Source organism: Micromesistius poutassou, assembly GCF_964030765.1.
Source record: "Micromesistius poutassou genome assembly, chromosome: 16".
Classification (NCBI taxonomy): Eukaryota; Metazoa; Chordata; class Actinopteri; order Gadiformes; family Gadidae; genus Micromesistius; species Micromesistius poutassou.
The window spans coordinates 1545478-1565827 of NC_140286.1; the positions used below are offsets into that span (position 1 = coordinate 1545478).

Below are 20350 nucleotides of genomic sequence, written 5' to 3' on the forward strand. Positions count from 1 at the left end.
GTAAGAGTGGCACTCAGAAAACCTCACACATATGTTACGGTGTTTTGTTTAAGCACCATACAACAGCACACACAATACCATAGCAATAAGGAATCACTTGAAAACCAGCACCCACTAAAACAGCACATTATTTCAGAGTCGGCAACGTGCTTTGACCATCGAATAAACGATACGGCAAGGGAAGCAACATTTTGCCGAGAGGGAACCAGGTCAAGCCAATGTGATCGTAATGCAGACAGACACCCACCAATCAGGTTCTGACTGGTGGATCTTTCATGCATCCCGTTTTGACTCTTCCGTGTCCATTAGTGTAGAAGCAGGGTTAATGAGCAGTTGGCAGACAGGTTGTGTTGTCAGACAGACACAATGGACGGGCTCAGTTAAGCGTGTCTGTGTCTATTTTGTACACATTTCTTTTCAGCAGAAAGTCATCTAGGTTCCTTGAATGTCGACGAGTGTAGACAAAACTGCGTACAAAAAAATGTGAGGTTAGTTCTTTCACAGACTAAACTGAATTATGGGTCTTTGATCCATAGTAATGGGCAGCACGTTGCACTGGTGTAAACTGGAGTCCTACTGAGATGGCAGTATCTTTGCCTTGTTCTTGTTCTGGTTCAACACGTCCTGTGCAAAGTCATTCCAATCCATCTCTGACACAGCCTATGAGCCTCCTCAGAAATGTTCTAAGACGCAGCATATGGGGTGATAAGGAGTCACTCCTTTCACGTGTTTTTTCCACCTCAGAAGGCACAAGATGAAGAGTCACACTGTACAGCTGTGGCTACAGGGTCCCGTGGCAGATCCAGGGTAGTTTGGCAGCGCGGAGTGTCGTCTGGCTCCTCGTGGTTGATGCTGGTGGAAACGGGGGATCACTCCTGGCTGGCTCGTCTCTTCTCCAGCTTCATTTTCAGTTCCTCGTTCAGAGCTGGTGGTGGAAGCACCAAAAAAGTACTACCATTATTTATTCATATTTTACCTCGTGCTTTCAAACCTAAACAGTTATTACGTTGAGAGTTATTATGTTGTTTCACTATTTGTTTTGGTTCACTGCATCATTTCAATCTGGACCTGTAGAACTAGTGTCATTTCGCCGTTTTGTTGGGATGATGTTTGATGTTGGATGTTCCTCCACGTCTTTTCCTATGTGTGTGTGTGTGTATGATGACTCTATACCAAACAAAATCTACCCCTGGGTACAAAAGTAAAGTAACTAAAGAACTTGAACTTTAAAATACAGCGTCAAACGAAAACCGGCCCACAACAAAGACACGCTCCGTACGTGACGTGTACGAAGAGCATCGTGCAGGCAAAGGGGGAAACACCTACATTGTGCGAGAGGCGAGGGGGACAGGATGAGTCTCCTCATGGGGTTGGTGGGGGAGGACGGCACCGCCGCCGCCGTCAGGATGCGGCGGTCGGGGGCGGGGGAGCGGGGCAGCGGTTTACTGGACAACCGATCTGGAGCCAGGGAGGGGGGGGAAGACAGAAAGGTGGAGCTGGTCAGAGGCGTGCCCAGACTCCTTCAGTGGGGGGGTTTGCCCTACTGGAAGTGGCACACAGTCACACATGGAGGGGGGGGGGGGGGGTGAAGCTAGGGGATACCTTGTTTAGGGGGGAGGGCCGGGGCCCTGGGCAGGGGGCTGGACGGGGCGGTGTGGAGCATCCTCTCTCCGTTCTCGTCGTTGGAGGAAACATACGCTGTTGACGACGAGAGAAAGAACCCAACTCATTGGTCTTGTTGTTATGAGTTGCGAGCACCGTAACATTGTGATACTACTGTAAAGGAAAAAAAAAATAAGAAGAGGGCCCTAGTATTTCAGGACTCCAAAGAACAATACTGGTCTGGTTGATTAAACCGTTTCTTCTGGCTTCACTAAACCTCTGTTACAAAGACAATTAGTCTAAATCGTATTGTCTTCTTTGTACAAGTCTGCCAAATAGCATTTAGCGTGAGCACAACCTCGCCACAAAGGTAAACAAACACTTCAATCTTTTGGAACCGATGCCAAAAGCGCCGCCAAAAGTGTCGGCAGACCGGCACGGCCTCCTCTAAGGAGCGCAGTAGCGCGCGGAGCTCACTGATGTTCTCCTCGTAGGGCTCCTCCAGGAGGAAGGGCTGCAGGGTCCCCGCCGTCTTCTCCACCAGGGCGTCGATGACCTCGTGGAGCGAGGAGCAGGGAATCTACGAACAAGACACACAGTCACACGCGGGGGTGGGTCCTCTTCTTACATACCGGCAGGCAGACTCGGACGTATTTTCATTGCTGTAATGTGATCAAATATGTTATATACGTATATTACAGTACGTATAGTACAGCATGTATATAGCATATAGGTGAAAGAGATTTGGCTTTTGCAAAGCTACAACCATCAAGCTCATGGTTAAGGAAGCTAAATGAATTCTCCCCTGTGGGGAGAATGTGGGTCACGGGGGGGGGGGGGGGTTGAATGGGGGGGGGGGGGGTGAATGTGATGCACTCACTGGGTTCTCTACATCTATGATATAGCCTCCCTGCTCCCTCTGGGTCACTCGGTAATGCCGAAACACCGACCTGTGTGTGTGTGAGGAAACACAGACAAAGAACCAATCAAACCAACAGAGGAAGTACACGATGCGTGGCGGTGGCGGTGGCGGTGTCATGCGTCCCCTCCCCCCCCCCATCCCCCCCCCCCCCGGCGGCGGTACCCGTTGAGGTCCTGCCGCGTGGTGACAGCCAGGGAGCAGCCGTCCCTGCCCGGGCGCAGCAGCATGTTGCCGCAGTCCGGGTGGCGTTCCAGCAGCACCTCCGCCTCCGTGCGGGACACCGGCCGGAAGCACCTGTGCATGCACGCGCACGCACGCACGCACGCACGTGCAGGGAACGCACACGCGTACACAGACACACACGCATAGACACACACACGGAGGGAACGCACACACGTAGACACACGCAGGGAACGCACACGCGTAGACACACGCACACGCAGGGAACACACATGCGTACACACACGCACACGCAGGGAACGCACACACGCATACACAGACACACACGCACACACACACACGCACACACACGGAACGCACACGCATACACAGACACACACACACGCACACACACGGAACGCACACGCATACACAGACACACACACATAGACACACAGACACAGACACACACACGCGCACACACACATGCACACGCATAAATACACACACACAGAGACACACAGACACAGACAGGCACACGCACAGACGCACAGACAGACAGTCATAGATACAGACACACACACGCACACACACACACCCACACACAATATTAAAGAAAATGTGTGCTGTACAACCTAGTGTACCTCATAACAATGAGAGAGACGAGGTTAGCACACTTTGTATAATATTTACTATTGCACACTAGTCAAAAGAAGTTTGAATTAAAGATACACAGCGCGGTTTAAAAAAATAAACACGGGCGCTTGAAGAAACGGACAAAACATCCGAAACATGCGCTAGGCTACAACGGCTACTCACGCCGGGATCTCCCCCACTAAGGGGACCGAGAGCGGCGAGGGAGGGGCGCGCGTGGGCGTGCGCGCTCTGCGTCGCGACCGCTCCTTGTCCACCACCTCCTTAAGCATCTGCAGCTGGCCGGGCAGCAGAGTGAGGCATGCTGGGACATTGAGCTGCAGTCAAGAGGAAAGAGGGGATGTGGAGGATGTGTGATTGAGTACGACACTTCACTTTAGGTTATTGTCGTCTGTGAAGAAGAGTGCAAGTCAGAATCTTGAGGTTTTTCGGTAGATTTAGGGGCTCGGATATCCGTCACTGATCCTCGTGTGTTCCCTGTTAGCTTCATTCCAGAGGCCCCTAAGGTCCCATGTGTGGCCCTTACGGAAACAACAACCTAAACTTAACACCCGATTGTTACATGCGCCCATGTCTAATCCACCACCGAGTATCTCTATGTGAGCCTGAGGTAGACAAGTGTGTTTAGCAAACAGACAAGGGTGAGACTGCATGTGTGTGTGAGTGAAGATAATCCAGGCCTGGGGGGATGTGTGTGTGTGTGTGTGTGTGTGTGTGTGTGTGTGTGTGTGTGATTTTTACTTACATCTACTACAGAGTAGAGGAACCCTTTCCAAAGCTCCCTTGACTCCAAGTTGGGTGCCTGGAAAATAACACAGCAGATAAGACCAGGGAGATACTTACTAAAACTATTTACTGTCATGTTAGAAGGTGTGTGTGTGTGTGTGTGTGTGTGTGTGTGTGTGTGTGTGTGTGTGTGTGTGTGTGTGTGTGTGTGTGTGTGTGTGTGTGTGTGACAGCACACGTTACCGTGATTTTGGTCTCCCCGTCCTTCATGCGCAGAATGAGCCGTGCGGCCTCCAGGTTCCTGTCTCGGCTACAGTCGTCCCTCAGAGACACGAAACCGCTGAGGTCCAACCGCTCTACGTACTGAAAGACACCGACAAACACACACATAATGGATGACTTATCTCAACCACAGGTGAGGGTAAACGATGTCACCTTAACGGGCCAAACTCACGTGAGTGTCTTTGGCATTGTTGAAGAAAAACATGGCGTTCCCGCATAGACTGCTCCACAGTCGCCTGGATGCCTAATAATGAGAATATAACATAAGGCACACTTTCGTTCCACATCTGACGTCAATAGGGCTGGGCTCATTGTCTTTGTCTCTTGCCCATCTACTGTCCCAGGAGAGAAATAGGAACTGAGCCTCAGCTGCGTTCAATCTGTGGCCAGGGATCACTACCCCCACCTGCACCTGAGCCAGGCTCCATTAGCTGCTGTGGTCAAATGGCATGTGGCTCTAACCCATCCCTATAAAAGCACATTCGCTTCCCCTTGCGTATTTTTCGATGCCAATGTTAACTGTTAATTACTTTATTCACAATTCGATTCCAAATCCTTGATTTAGCTGCAGCCAGTCGGGTTAAGTTGTGTGAGCTTGTATTTATTACATTTGAATCGGTAATTAACAGAATAGTATATAGCATATCGTGTATGCAGGTTATTTATATTATACAAAATACATTTCAATGCAGTCCTGAGGCTGACTCACTGCTCATATGTTTAGCTAGGATTGAATGAGATGCGACGCGCAGTGCTATTCTGTCAACACACGGCATTCTACAATGACTCATTCATTCATTGATAACGCAGCACGAAGCGAAATGAATGAAGTTGATAAACGAACTATGACGCAATGTATAAAAAGACCACCGCGACACATTTATTTGCATCGCCTTCCCTAGCCCATTGGAGCACAATAAGGAAGTTGACAGCTCCTTATAGAATAGAGAGGGATTAGCCGGGTTGCGTTTTAGCGTCTAGACGCAGACTGACCACCCGGCAACAATCTGACACTTTACCTGTAAATGGCATGCCTACCTTCTCCTTGGGTCCTCGTTTCTCCAAATAACCTTCATAGTAGCACGGCGGTAGCTGCGCCCGGGTGCCTCCCGCAGCCGAGCGCTGCTTGACGGGTGCAACCGCCATGAGTGTCTCTGGCTGGGCACCGACCGAGGACAAAGGGGCGCTAAGTAATTCTGTGAGTGACACGCCTTCCCCCGATGAGATATTGCCATGGAAATACCCCCCAGCTCAGCTGTCTGCTGTACCTCCCTACCCCGGTCATGGAAGTGGTACCATGGAAAGGAGAAATATTGTGGAGGGAAGTATTGTGTGTGTTTAGGGAAGAATGCATGCTAATGAGAGGAATTAGGAAATTGGATTTTCAATGAATTTAGGTATGATGTATTAAAATCTAAAATATGTAGTAGACTAATATTTAAAAGGTAATATTTAAAAATGTCATAACATAAAATGTAGGTATTTACGCAACGGTGTCCAACACACAAATCCAACAATTGTTTATGCATTCTAGATTCGAGATTTCTTTACAGATTACACCAAAAAACTTTTTTTTTTTTTTTAAACGTATCCATCATTTATTTTATAAAGAAAAAAGGAGCATCCATTCACCTCGACATAGCAATAGACAACATTTCAGGTTAAACATTATGCAGGATAACGGGGATAATCCGTTTATCCAAAAAAAAAATAATAATAATCGGGGATAATCCTGCTTTTATTCTTCCCACAGTCTCACAATCACAACAATGTGATATCGCATTGGACATCCCCAAAAAGCAATCATGAAGACACATGCATGGCACAAAAAAAAAAAATACATACACAGAAAATATTATTTATATCCAACATATTAACATAAAGCTATATGGTCTGATAATACTTATTTCATAAAAAACACTGCATCCTAGACGTCTGTTTTGATGCAACGGGCTGGCCCATCATAGGAAAATCATCACGACAGCCACCACTACAGAACTCCTAATCCTTCACCGACGGCAGCACACACACACACACACACACACACACACACACACACACACACACACACACACACACACACACACACACACACACACACACACACACACACACACACACACACACACACACACACAAATGATATAACGTGAGCACTGTGCGATGTGAAATCATTCATCATCAATGTTTTACCATGCTTGCTTTACAGCGCAACCTAAACTATGCTCACACACCCCCGCCCTCCTTTACCCTCCTAACCGGTTTCTGACGTGACCCTTAACGAGGCGGGCTGTCGCCACACCTGGTCACCACGCTGGTCGATGACTCACAACAGCACACAGCCGGAGAAGTCTGTGGCCGTCAAAATGCAACGCACATACAAATGACCCACAAAACTGCATGCATGCAGCCCCACTGTTTATGTGTGTGCTACTGTAAGTGGAACGATTAAGAGTGATGGCTCAGAGAAAGAGGTTATTGGGGGGGGGGGGGGGGGGGGGGTTGGGGGGGGGCCTAAGAGGAGACAGGGGTGCAGCAGGGGCAGGTGGTAAATAGAGAAGAGTCCGGAGAGGAGGAGGGGGGCGGGGCAATAATCCACTGTTGTCTGCCCTTCCTCTTTATAAAGACCCGTCTGTTCCACTTCCAGTTTAGAGGGGAGATGAGATGGGAGCGCAGCTGCTTTCATAACAGAGATGCCGATAGGAGAAAGTTCACCCAGAGCAGATAGTTACTAGTTCTTGGTTGCTCCCTAACAGGCTTAAATGTTAGTAAAACCTGAGGCGCTCCTTTAAGAATGTACACAATGGGGAGGGGGGGAGCGGAGGTCTAGGTTCTCTGGCTAGGAGCATGCCCGCAACTTGTCTAATGAATTTTCCATTCAACGCCAAAGCATAGTTTTACATAGCGACAGGGTTCGCCCCGTGTAATTACCGTCCATAATAGTATAGACAAGCTCACAGTGAGGTTATCGGTAAACAATGGGGACGAGGCCCCACAAGGATTTGTCAGCGATACTGCCAGCAGTACCATCTCTAAGCCTCGGAAAACACCAGTTAGGGCTGTGTTTATGGCTTTTAGTATTCTTCTGAAGAACCGGCAGTTAGTGTTATTGGTTTTTAGTAAGATAGTACAAATGTGAGATAAAAGGGGGGGGGGGGGTTGATTAAAGTAAATTATACAGCAGCAGTTTCATTCCTGTACCTGAAGAGATTTCAAGTTTCCATTGAAACGATATGTTTACAAGGTCCTGCTTAATGCAATTCAATTCGACACACAAAAGAGGTTTGATACGACAACTTGCAGATTATACTAAACAAATATTCAACTATGTGTGTGTGTGTGTGTGTGTGTGTGTGTGTGTGTGTGTGTGTGTGTGTGTGTGTGTGTGTGTTAGTATGTGGAGATTGCAGTCAAACAATAATCCTGGTACGAGTCTCAAGGCAGATGGTGACGGAAAAGCTCGCTGCTGGCGACGTTCAGAACGCAGAAAGTGTCCCCTTATTATCAAGAGGCCGGAGCCACCATGTAGGAAAAGTACGCCCCCTACGGGCGAGTTTAATTAAGGCCGTTCCCAACTGAACCTGCTGTGTGCACTGCTAGATGGCAGCAAAGTATAAGACATCTAGATTGCCGGCAGAGAGATAGGAAATAAAGTAAAACTTAACGTAGTAAGATAATGTTCATAATCATTTATGAGAGCCATTTGTGTGGTGAACAATTGATAAACAGAGAATGGAGTCAATATATATATTTTTTGTTTCCCTTAAACAATGCAATTGTCAGTATAAAGTACTCGCACTTTTTAACAAACAGATTAGCCCTTCTTCGTCAGCTCCGACTCGTGCAGGAAGTACTTTGACAGCGAGAATGTGAGAGCGACGTGAGCACGCTCACAAATTGTGCTTTCCCTTTTGTAATTTGACTTGTTTTTCAAATCCCACCCATCTTTATTTGTCCATATATATATATATATATATATATATATATATATATATATATATATATATATATATATATATATATATAGCTAGTTATTAGTAAGCCAAGAAAAAAACTAGCATTTGCCTTTATGGAGATCTTTTTCTAAAAAGAAAATTCCCGTGACAGAATGCCCCTTTAAACGATTGAATGTCTCACATCATCATAATCACCCGCATCACTTCCTCCTCCTCTTCTTCCTCTTCCTCCTCCTCCTCCTCCTCCCCCTCCTGCTCAGTCCGTCTTCAGTGGCTCAGCGGCACCACCACCTCGACGTAGTTGTTGGGGAAGAAGCCCACCAGGCCGTGTACGGTGCCCTCGAACCAGTTCTCGTCGATGCGGCTGGTCAGGGTGATGAGGTCGCCCTCGCGGAAGCTCAGCTCGCCGGGGTTCTCGGCCTCAAAGTCGTACAGAGCCTTACAGCTGGGCTCCGCTGGGGGAGGGGGAGGGGGAGAGAGAGAGAGAGAGAGACAGAGAGAGAGAGAGAGAGACATTTTCAATAGAAGACATTTTGTGCGGAACAAGGTGGGATTAGGAGAGAGAGAGAGAGAGAGAGAGAGAGAAGAGAGCGAGAGAGAGAGCGAGAGAGAGAGAGAGAGAGAGAGAGAGAGAGACATTTTCAATAGAAAATGGAGAATAGAGAGAGAGAGAAAGAGAGAGAGAGGGAGAGAGAAAGGAAAGGTGAAAGGAGATTGACGAGATTGGTAGAAATGCCCTTTAAACAAGATTAGTTCATCTAATCACACGGGATTGGGTTTATGTGCGACGTGTTAGCGGGTGCCGTTTACGTCGTGCACGTCAAAGAACAATCGAGACCACTGAGCTTCCACGCAGCAGGGAGGCTCAAGCGTTAGTCACTGGCGATCCAAGCAGGAGCCCCGTTTTAGGCCATTTTCCTTCCGTCTCTTTCCATTAACACATACAAAGAAAACGGTGCATTAATTCTCTGTCGGAGGGCCCGGAGGTTCATCAGTGAGTGAGTTATCAGAAGTACATCAAAGCAGCAGTCACTATGAATAAACTCCATCGGACGAGAATGAAATGCGGTTAGATTTAGACTTCCCAGTTCCTACTTCATGTACAGTTAGTCGTCGACCGTCATTTAGTTAGTCCACTGTTAGAACCCAACAGATACACAGGAGTTACAAAAAGGCATTAGTCAACACCATCAACACCATCCAACTGAGTTATCACACCAGTCCGGCACCAGTCCGGCACCAGTCAGGCACCCTCCCACAGTGGTGGGGGCTGTGCTTAACGGTGCCATCGCTAGCCAACACACTCACGCCTTCTGTTCTTGAACGAGGGTCCCCGGAAGGACGGACCTGGACATTGGCAGTATGAGGTTTATTTAGATTGAGGACAATTTCATTACAAAAAAAAAAAAAAAATCAACAATAACTACAACGAAAGAATACACTAAAAACACACACAATACGAGTAGTGGAAATTTAAAGTCAGAGTTTAAATGGAGAGTGAAAGAAACGTAATGTCCGCAGCACTGCTTAAGCTCCCATATTAATTGAATGAATAATTCACAGCAACGTTTCGACCCTATTGGGTCTTCTTCAGGCAAAATTATAATTTTGCCTTTATATTTATGCTTATATTTATATTTATTTTATGCCATTTATACTACTTTATTTGTCCTGCACACCTGGCCAGAAGGTGGGATGTGCATTGCACACAGCTCCTTTTTTTGTACTTAAAGAGTATAAATGTAAACATTACGGACAGTCGCGTGCGGCGGCAGCAGTAAACAGACGACTGTGGCCGCCGGTTCAAGTTCATTCACACGCACACGTCGGAGTCTCACCGGCGGAGTACGACGGCGGGTTGGCCGCGGGAGCCGCGTAGCCTCTGTTGGCCTGCTCGGGCTCTCCGTAGTCCACGGTGGGCTTGGGCTTGGGGGTGTACTCCCGCCTGGGCCTGGACTGGGCCTCCGTCACCCTGACAACACACGGGGGTTTAAAAAAAACAGCAGTGAGAAACCCTCGATGAGACGCGCAGTGCAAACAGTTCCCCGGGGTGTGCCGGCGGGATTGGGGAAAAGAGTTGATTGGAAAAAGAGTTGGCTCCGATTTATTGGGGTCTGAGTCAATGATAGGAATACGTTTTTTTTTACAACCGTGGAGGAGTAGATTACAGCATACGTAGCATCAAAAACCAGGAGCCATGGGGGGGGGGGGGGGGAAAAGCCAATGGGTTTATTTCTTGCCGTTTTAAAAACACAGTAATGACCTTTATTATTCGCTGGGCTCAACTGTTACCGTCCTAAGTGTATCCGAAGCGTCCTATCGATTACTAATCCTCACTGAGCTACCGACAGTGCCCACCTTTGTCCCAGCTTCTCGTACAGCTCTTCCAGAATCTGCACGGCCTGCCGGTGATACTGCACCTGGGACTCCACCAGGGAGGACAGCTGGCTCACCTGCTCCACCTGGACGGACACACACACACACACACACACACACACACACACACACACACACACACACACACACACACACACACACACACACACACACACACACACACACACACACACACACACACACACACACACACACACCCCTTAAATGTGACTCATACACCCGCCGCATTTGTGTAGATCAGGTGATCTGTCAACGAATGCAGGAACCTAGGTGAAGACTAAAAATAGGCCACTGTATAAACCACCACAAAAGACAGGTTGGACTAGTTTGCCGGAGCAAGTTAATGGAAAAAAACCTGTGCCGTCATGGAGACCTGACACACAGCTCGTTGAACCTTCTGACTGTCGTGCCAAGTTGTTATGTATACAGCAGGACAGCAGCTAATGACATGCCTCTAGAGAAATACCAATGAGCTCCGGTCATAGACCCTGTAACCGGCCGCTGTGTAATTATGGACTGGGGAGGTCTTAGGTGAGTCTGGCCAGTTCTAGAAACGCACACAGAAACTACTACAGAGGTTCAATATGATAGTGTGATAGAATCATTAACATTGTGAAGTGGGTATTCACTGTGAACATAAATCAAGTTTTGATTATTCATTGGACGATCTGAAACGAATGCGTCGCAGTCACATAACACTAAGCTTACTGATAACTGAAACCATTCAACCACGTGAATACCAGAAAGCCACCCTGTTCGTACATGACACTGGACATAGCACGTAACAACGTGGGAACTCCTAAGGCACTTCTGTATTCACATGGGAAACATGAGTGCTTATGGCACGAGGAGTTTTACTTGATTCTTCGCTGAAGACACACAGTTTAATCAGTGCAGATGAATTTACTATAACTAACTAGTGTTATGCTCCCGGTCAGTTTCTGCGACAGGGCGTGACATCAGGGGAATCACTCGGTTGCGAATGCTTTGCTGTTATTGTAATTAAGTGACGAGCTCAGTATCACGTATCGACGTTTATAGGTTTATTGTTATCACGTGATCTTTTCCACCTTATTAAGGAGATAAGGTCAGTATCACGTATTGACGTAATAATGGTCTCCTATAAACACCATACGTTATTTTCCTTCTGTTGGGTGCAGATCCCACTTACGTCCGTCTCCAGCAGGTTGTGCATGGAGACCTCCGCCAGCTCTTTGGACTCGTGGAACTTCTCCAGGGCCTGTCTGAACTCCTCGTCCGGGATCTTCCCTTGCCGCTTCTTCTTGTAGTCCAGGTCCAGCCGGCGGCCCTCCAGCTTCTTCAGGTGGTGCTGCAGATTTGAGAGAGGTTAGCATCGACAGACAGACAGACAGACAGAGTCCAAGTAATGACAAAACGTGAAAATGAAGATCTTTGGTGATGGGGCTGTGCGATATGGACAAAATCTTCTCTCACGATATGGGTCATTTCATAGCTTGATAACAATATATATATACACAGTATATATCATGTAATAGTACACTTTCTGTAAATTCTATGAACAAAATGTCTACCCAGAATAACAACATGCCGCTTGACTATTTTTTTTATAATCCTTTCAACTAAATACTAATTAAAGCGTTCTCTTTTCTCCTCTTATTTGGAAATTATGTTGCGCAGAACGGTCACAAATTAGGGAGAAAAAAATAAAGGATATCAGACATATAAAAAAAACGAAATAAATATTATAGTAAAAATCACAGTTACAAGAAATCTGAATTCTCCAATAGTGCAGCAAATAACGATAACGATATGGAAATAAACAGTAAACATCACTCAGTTTCAGAAAACTTTAGTGCTGGAGATTCAGTACTTTTATTGCATCGTCGTTCTGTGTGAGCGTTATAATGAGCGATGTTGTATATAAAAAAGACGCCACACACCCTGGGATTATACTGAGCTTAACCCTCACCCTAACCCGGACACGGACGTCCGAATGAACCGCTGCTCCGACGGAGCCCCACCCATCCACATACACCGTAGCGTTATACTGAGAAGCCCTACCCACTCTAGGACGCCATCATCCAAATGTACGGCTGTCCAGAACAAAGCTTCACATACCCGGACCCTAAAGACCCCTTCAACTCGTTTGAGACTTGCTGTTCTTTAAAAAGGTCCCATGACATGCCACCAGGTGTGAGTGTGATTAGCCGTTACAAGCCGTTTAATCACACTCACACCTGGTGGTACAATATGTCACCTTTAAAAAAAAAAATTAACAAAAAATAAATCACATCTTTTGACTCTGGTTCTGCCTCAGACTGTTCTGTCTCATGCTCCTCCGTGTTTGTTTCTGTATTTGTCGCGTAGGTGTAGTGAACGTAAGCAGTAAGCAGCAAAGTAAAGTGTTTCTCTCGTCCCCCGATATATATATATATATATATATATATATATATATCATATCGCACAGCCCTATTTGGTGACCATTTATTTTCTCTGCCAAGGATTTTTCATCATTGTACATCAATTTTGGGAATTTAACACATTATCAAAAGTCTTAAGTTAGCGGTTTGCAGCATTTAATGGAGGACTATTTTCACCTGGATGTCTTTGATGTCCTTGTCAGCGATGGCCTGCAGAGGATCAATAAAGTTCTGTTTGACGTCGATATCCAGCGAATCCTTCACTTCTGCCAGCCTCTTCATTGACTCGCCGACGTCCAAGAGCGCCCCCCCTGCATAGTACAAATAAAACACACATGAACAGGCGTGCGCACGCGCGCGCACGCACACACACACACACACACACACACACACACACACACACACACACACACACACACACACACACACACACACACACACACACACACACACACACACACTTCTGACATTATGTTAAACAGGCTAATGCGTTGCATTTTAATGACGTGCATTGGCACAGTAAGCAAAGTTAGTGATGACAAACCCCGTTCTGCAAGGCCGGCCTCACCCTGAGATGCGGCTTGTTTATGTAATGTATATAAATACATTTAAGCTGGACTAATGGGTCCTACCATTAATACTAATCCCCTTGGACCAAACCAAAACATGACTTGCGTTTATCCCCACTCTGAAAATGTTTATATTCCAAAAAAAAAAACGATGTTAAGTCCCTTCTCTATGCAAAGGCGCCAAACCTCCAAACTTTCCTTCTCCGCTTATTTCATTCTTCAATAGTCTAGGGAAGGATAGACTAGCGGTGAGGGTGTTAGTCTTCCAGCTGAAAAGGTTTTGAGCTCAAGCCCTAACCTCCACAGACTCCCAGTGAACCTCCTTCAGTACGACCTAAAATGCTCCTCCCTTAATGAGCATGAGTAGCAATGAGTATGGGACTCATTGCTACTCATGCTCATTAAGGGAGGAGCATTTTACTTCACTGCCAGTGGCGCTTTGTGAGTGTGGGCTCCCTCCCTACCAAAGTTAGTGTCGTCGCCCATCTCCCGTCCAAACTTGACCATGCTCTCCCCCAGGAGGCCCTCCGACTGTGGGTAGCCGGGGCTGTTCACCTGCCCGCGGATCTTGGACACCGTGTTGAGCATGGTCAGCTTGGCTCTGGCGGTGGGGTTGGGCTGGAGGTACTCGGAGGTTTTGGCGATGACATCCAGCACTGCTCTGCTGGTGATGTCCGCTTTCTGGTGGGATGGGGTAAGGGGGTGGCGGGGGGAGGGGAGACATTAGATTCACCTTTAGTCTTTGAGCATACCTACAAGTGAGACTAAGAAACAATGAAAAGTGAAAGAAATTGTCAGAGCTGCAACAGAAATCAGAACTTAAGTTGTGATTTATTTTTTAAATAATAAAGTAATGCATAACAGTTTGCAACAGAGATGGTAAATTCCAAGAAAGTACATCTCAACAAAGTGGGAATATTTAGTGGGTCCATTTGCAACATTGTCACCAGAGGTAGCGCTGTGTGTGTGTGTGTGTGTGTGTGTGTGTGTGTGTGTGTGTGTGTGTGTGTGTGTGTGTGTGTGTGTGTGTGTGTGTGTGTGTGTGTGTGTGTGTGTGTGTGTGTGTGTGTGTGTGTGTGTGTGTGTGCGCGCACTCACCCTCTCGAGGTCCTTGAAGTCCTCATCGAGTTTGGTTCCCTCAGCACCTCCAACTTTCTCACTGACCAACTAATGATGACAGAAAAGAGCATATTATTTTTATTTGCTAGAGATACAAAAACAATTTAATCTGAAAGTATTCCACAAAAAAAAAAAAAAAAACCTGGCAGGCCTGCATTCATGAATATCTTGACTATCCTGCAAGTTCATCCGTTCCCAGAGGGTTTCCATTCATGGAAATTCATGCTTTCCACTAGAGGCAGCCATGGTTCTATCGGGTCGGGAGAAAACCAGAGGACTTTCCTACACTAAAGCACCACTGAAAAGATTCACAAACTAAACTAAAAAACAATCACTGAACTTTCAGATCTTCAGTGCATTCACTATATTACTGATTAGACCTCACCACACCTGACACCATGCCCTGCATCTCTTATAGGGATCATGAGCAAACGTTTGATTGCTTTGGCCACAGAGCAACACGGACCGACTTCACTGTAAGCCCATTGTTATTGGCTGGAGAGCTGCAACTGTTAGCTCCGCACGCACACGCACACACACACACACACACACACACACACACACACACACACACACACACACACACACACACACACACACACACACACGATGGTTAGTTGATGGAAACACACGGGTTGGTTCCGAAACTCAAAGCAGGTGTTGCTCTGGGTTGACTAACTACTGAGCCACGTGGAGTCTGAGGCCCCTCACACAGAACCTCCAGCTGTAATGTGCATTGTGACCTCCAGCTGTAATGTGGAGATGTCTACCGGAGATCATGGTCCAAATATTTACAAAGCGAAAATGTGCGAATGGAAAGACGCCATTTCAAGAAAAATGTGGCGTGGTAAATTCTGAAAGAAGCCACATCTCTTAATATGGATTGCAGTGGAATACATCAGTCTAGAATAAAGTAAAATAAGCCTAAACACTGTTTAAGTTTTAATAGTCTTGTCAAATATTACAACAAAAGGATAAATAGTGGACACCGAGTGTGGACTCACTGGTTTCTCTATTGGATTGGATGTATCCATGGCTCAAGATATAGCCTGTGGTTGGATTAATAGCTTGGCCAGTGAATTTTATTTTAATTAAAAGGGAATACAATTGTACACGGTGGACCTAATCCTAATCTCACCAACATGATTGAGATGTGTGCAGAACCGTCGTTAGCGCAATACTGTTCCAATGGATACTAGCAAACAACCTGTACAGCAACATAGCACATAGAAAACGTATGCAAATGAAGACAAAGGGCGCAATCCATTTTGAAACAATCCAGGCATCTGGAATCTGGTCTGGGTGGATGAATAGCAGAGATTCCACCTGGCACTTTGTCACTCCCGACATAAAATGTGTGTGGAGTGACAACTCTAAGGCGGGATAGAGAGAAGCATGGCAGCAAAGCATATCAATACATTTGTAAATCCCACATAGCTGTATATAATGTTATGAACCACATACAGGCTTTGATCATGTAAATGAAGATGTTGCTCCAGCCATGACATATTGTTACCTTAACTTGGTTCTCCTTCCTTCACTTTGACTTACTACAGTCCCTTATTGTTGTAGATTGTCAGATTATGCCACACACCCAGGTTACTTAATCATACTCCATATGACACATTGATTTAGTTGGAATCAAGATAACACATTCAACGCCAATGTCAAACTACACCAAACTGGAAAGAGGAAGGAAATCGATACAAAAAAACTCAAAGTAGATTAGATAGTAACTTTGTTGGGAAATGGCATCATCATCATCATCAGAGGAAAATAGTTAGAATCCCCTCCATTTCAGAAAACTACTTCCAGAAAGTATTCCAGACTAAAACAACAGTCTGAAGAGAGGACAATAGTCCATGAAGTCCTTAATGAAACACAACAGTCTAAACAGACTAACTAATAGTCCATAATGTCCTTAATGAAACACAACAGTCTAAAGAGAGGACAATAGTCCATGATGTCCCTAATGAAACACGTCTAAAGAGAGGACAATAGTCCATAATGTCCCTAATGAAACACGTCTAAAGAGAGGACAATAGTCCATAATGTCCTTAATGAAACACAGCAGTCTAAAGAGAGGAAAATAGTCCATAATGTCCTTAATGAAACACAACAGTCTAAAGAGAGGACAATAGTCCATAATGAAACACAACAGTCTAAAGAGAGGACAATAGTCCATAATGAAACACAACAGTCTAAAGAGAGGACAATAGTCCATAATGAAACACAGCAGTCTAAAGAGAGGACAATAGTCCATAATGTCCTTAATGAAACACAACAGTCTAAAGAGAGGACAATAGTCCATAATGTCCTTAATGAAACACAACAGTCTAAAGAGAGGACAATAGTCCATAATGTCCTTAATGAAACACAACAGCCTAAAGGGAGGACAATAGTCCATAATGTCCTTAATGAAACACAACAGTCTAAAGAGAGGACAATAGTCCATGATGTCCTTAATGAAACACAACAGTCTAAAGAGAGGACAATAGTCCATAATGTCCTTAATGAAACACAACAGTCTAAAGAGAGGACAATAGTCCATAATGTCCTTAATGAAACACAACAGTCTAAAGAGAGGACAATAGTCCATGAAGTCCCTAATGAAACACAAGTCTAAAGAGAGGACAATAGTCCATAATGTCCTTAATGAAACACAACAGTCTAAAGAGGACAATAGTCCATAATGTCCTTAATGAAACACAACAGTCAAAAGAGAGGACAATAGTCCATAATGTCCTCAATGAAACACAACAGTCAAAAGAGAGGACAATAGTCCATAATGTCCTTAATGAAACACAACAGTCTAAAGAGATGACAATAGTCCACAATGTCCTTAATGAAACACAACAGTCAAAAGAGAGGACAATAGTCCATAATGTCCTTAATGAAACACAACAGTCTAAAGAGGACAATAGTCCATAATGTCCTTAATGAAACACAAGTCTAAAGAGAGGACAATAGTCCATGATGTCCTTAATGAAACACAACAGTCTAAAGAGAGGACAATAGTCCATGATGTCCTTAATGAAACACAACAGTCTAAACAGACTAACTAATAGTCCATGATGTCCTTAGTGAAACCCGGCAGAGAGAGAGAGAGAGATCGGGGATGTTGATGAATTTACGCTTTCCAACACAAAGTCGTCACGTTTCTTGAAGCGACGTAAAGTAATAGAAAACACGAAAACGCACATTGTTGGTCCGAAGCAAAGTCATAATCCTCATGTTTGTTTACACTTTGTTAACACTACTTAGTGACAGTAGTGATGATGACAATGGGACCGAAAAGGCTATCATCTGACAGCTAGCACACAACTTTAGCATTATCTTGGTACACCACGATCCTGGTTAAGGCGTACTATCTATCTTAAATATATATATATATATGTGTGTGTGTTTAAGCCTGATTTAAATTCAATCACGTACCCTGAATGAAGTGCAAGAGTGCTTTTAGTTTAGTACACGTACACATACGATACGATGAACTCCACTAAAGACTCAAAACTTTCACCCCCTCGCTAGCCGCGACGCTAGCTCTGTTGCCAATGTATTAAAGCGTGATAAAGATCTTAACCCCTGGGTGTACTGTCTTACCTGGCTGGCTTTGTAAAACTGCTTCTTGAATCCGGCGACAGACATCCTCGATCGCCAAGTTGTTGCAAAAGCGAACTGTTGCGCGAAGAACTTTGAAAGTCTGAAACCAAGTTGTGCCTTCCCTTGACCACTGCCCTGTTTTTTACACGTCTTCAAACTTTGCACCGACAGTGCAGAACCAACCCGCCACCAGGCAGCCGCACTGTATTTCCTGGCAGAGTTTACACTGAGGAGGGGTGGCTCTGCTCTGCTGGGGTGATAAAGCAACCGTAGCTATTTAACGCTCACATCACCCTGATCACAGACATAAACAAATATTGACGTGTAAGCCACTTCTGCCAGCCAAGTAAAACCAAAACAAACGGCTTTATAACCTTTTAAAGTTTATAATGGCTTATAGACATTTGAATATCCCCATCTGGTCAGATAGGCCTACTGGTACTAGATTGTGAAGTAAATACTAGAATCTACTTCACAATCTAGTACTAGTAGGCCTATCTGACCAGGTCAGTAAGACCACTATATTCTTGCCATGGAGTCAGTCAACTATCTATTAACTAAATAGTGTTTCTAACCTATCTAGTAACTAGATAGTTGACCTCATGGCAAGAATATATAGACACATTTTGAGCACAGTAAAGACAGACATATCCTTGTTTCAAAACTTGTTTTTATTACATTCTTAAAACCCCATATAATGTATCTTATTGGACAACATATATTACAATATATATATTGAACTGTGTCGTGAGTTACACTGTGTCGGGAGTAGTAACATAAGGAAAGAGCAGGGAGGCAAATTTGGAATAGTCCATTATTTCAATATAAAGTAGATCACTAACTTGACAAGACAAAGACAAAGAGACAACAATTGTGAAAAGACTGACGAATGAAAATCACAGCAAAAAGACAACAAATCTGAATCATCAAATTAACCTTTGAGTCCTATGCAATTAATTTATTTTTCATGTAAAAGGTCATGTTACAATATTAGGATAAAAAGGAGGACTTTTGACACTTTGTGAGAACATTCACACAAACAGAGCAACCCTAATCACCACAGTTATACAGTTATGGGTCTCATCTTAGGTGCAAAGGTGTGTGAAAGGCTAGAAGACACTAGTGATATGGTCACCTCAGAGAGCATAGCTAGCCCCACCCCCCACCCCCCCCGCAGTCCCCCTCAAGTTCTGAAAACAAATGCTTCCGGGAGCGGTTCCAAATCCTTCTAGCAGCCAATGCGTTGTTATATAAACCGCACCTCTATGGCCAGCATCTGTATTCCATTAGTCATAAAGCTTGTTGTTGAAAGCAAACGTTTAAAGGGGACATATTATACCACCAGGTGTGAGTGTGATTAGCCATTGTAAGCCGTTTTGAAAATGGGCCTCTTCTGACATCACAGGTGGGCGTGTCCACCTAGATGTACGCTAGATAGATCAGTCTAGCGGCCTGCCCAGTGGACTGTAGCAAACGTTGCTCATCTTTCCGACATACATCTAGGTGTACATACCTCTATCACACTCACACCTGGTGGTATAACATGTCCCCTTTAGGAGGAGGTATTGTTGGAACTCTGCACAAATGCGTCACAAGCTGCTCGTACAGAAAAAGGTCTGTATGCGGCCTTTCTATGCATTCCAACGAACGTCAAGGGCAAGCCTAGCTCGGAGGGGCCGGTGGACAGGGGGGGGGGGGGGGGTGGGGGGGGGAGCTGCTGCCTCTGTCTGGCCACTGGGTCGTGCCCTGTGAGGAGAAGAGTGAATAAGTGCTTGGTGTTTCCACAACTATCGGATCCTAGGACTGAGGGAGAGGGGTACAGCAAATATACAAAAAGAACACAGTTCCAAACAGCGCCAATCATACCCATGAAGCCGGCCGTCGTCCGACCGGTAACCAGAGGCGCCCGACCCCAAAGACACGAACCACAACACATATTACCTGCTGGTTAGAAATATG

At 45.4% G+C, this 20350-nt stretch overlaps 2 protein-coding genes across 4 annotated transcripts; both read right to left on the reverse strand.

Annotated features, from left to right (window-relative positions):
- Positions 1–339: 339 nt before the first annotated feature.
- stap2a (signal transducing adaptor family member 2a) lies at positions 340–5506 on the reverse strand (the record flags this gene model as incomplete). Of its 2 annotated transcripts, none has more annotated exons than XM_084480903.1 (11): positions 340–925; positions 1327–1458; positions 1603–1698; positions 2080–2182; positions 2483–2552; positions 2687–2818; positions 3503–3654; positions 4083–4139; positions 4307–4426; positions 4518–4589; positions 5384–5506. In XM_084480903.1, 11 exons carry the CDS (start codon positions 5489–5491, stop codon positions 870–872), a joined length of 1098 nt encoding a protein of 365 aa, XP_084337029.1. In that variant the 3' UTR covers positions 340–869. The 2 variants fall into 2 exon arrangements, with proteins under 2 accessions (XP_084337029.1, XP_084337028.1); XM_084480902.1 differs by having other exon boundaries at positions 340–951; positions 1323–1458; positions 5384–5491.
- A 424-nt stretch (positions 5507–5930) lies between these two features.
- LOC311360986 (endophilin-A2-like) lies at positions 5931–18581 on the reverse strand. Of its 2 annotated transcripts, XR_014638529.1 has the most exons (9): positions 18392–18581; positions 14768–14836; positions 14134–14350; positions 13278–13411; positions 11870–12028; positions 10660–10763; positions 10140–10273; positions 8483–8756; positions 5931–6352 (listed from the first exon to the last, which is right to left on the reverse strand). XR_014638529.1 is itself a non-coding variant. In XM_084481150.1 (8 exons), the coding sequence occupies exons 1-8, from the start codon at positions 18434–18436 to the stop codon at positions 8569–8571; spliced, it is 1050 nt and encodes a 349-aa protein (XP_084337276.1). In that variant the 5' UTR covers positions 18437–18581; the 3' UTR covers positions 8349–8568. The 2 variants fall into 2 exon arrangements, 1 of the variants encoding a protein (XP_084337276.1); XM_084481150.1 differs by lacking the exon at positions 5931–6352 and having other exon boundaries at positions 8349–8756.
- Positions 18582–20350: the final 1769 nt, after the last annotated feature.

Excerpts from the sequence above, each read along its gene's own strand:
- LOC311360986 (XM_084481150.1), bottom strand. The coding sequence starts at position 18,436 with ATGTCTGTCGCCGGATTCAAGAAGCAGTTTTACAAAGCCAGCCAG. Across the intron at positions 12,029-13,277 it reads AGGACATCAAAGACATCCAG|CACCACCTGAAGAAGCTGGA; the intron begins GTGAAAATAGTC and ends TCAAATCTGCAG. Across the intron at positions 10,274-10,659 it reads TACGAGAAGCTGGGACAAAG|GGTGACGGAGGCCCAGTCCA; the intron begins GTGGGCACTGTC and ends GTGTGTTGTCAG.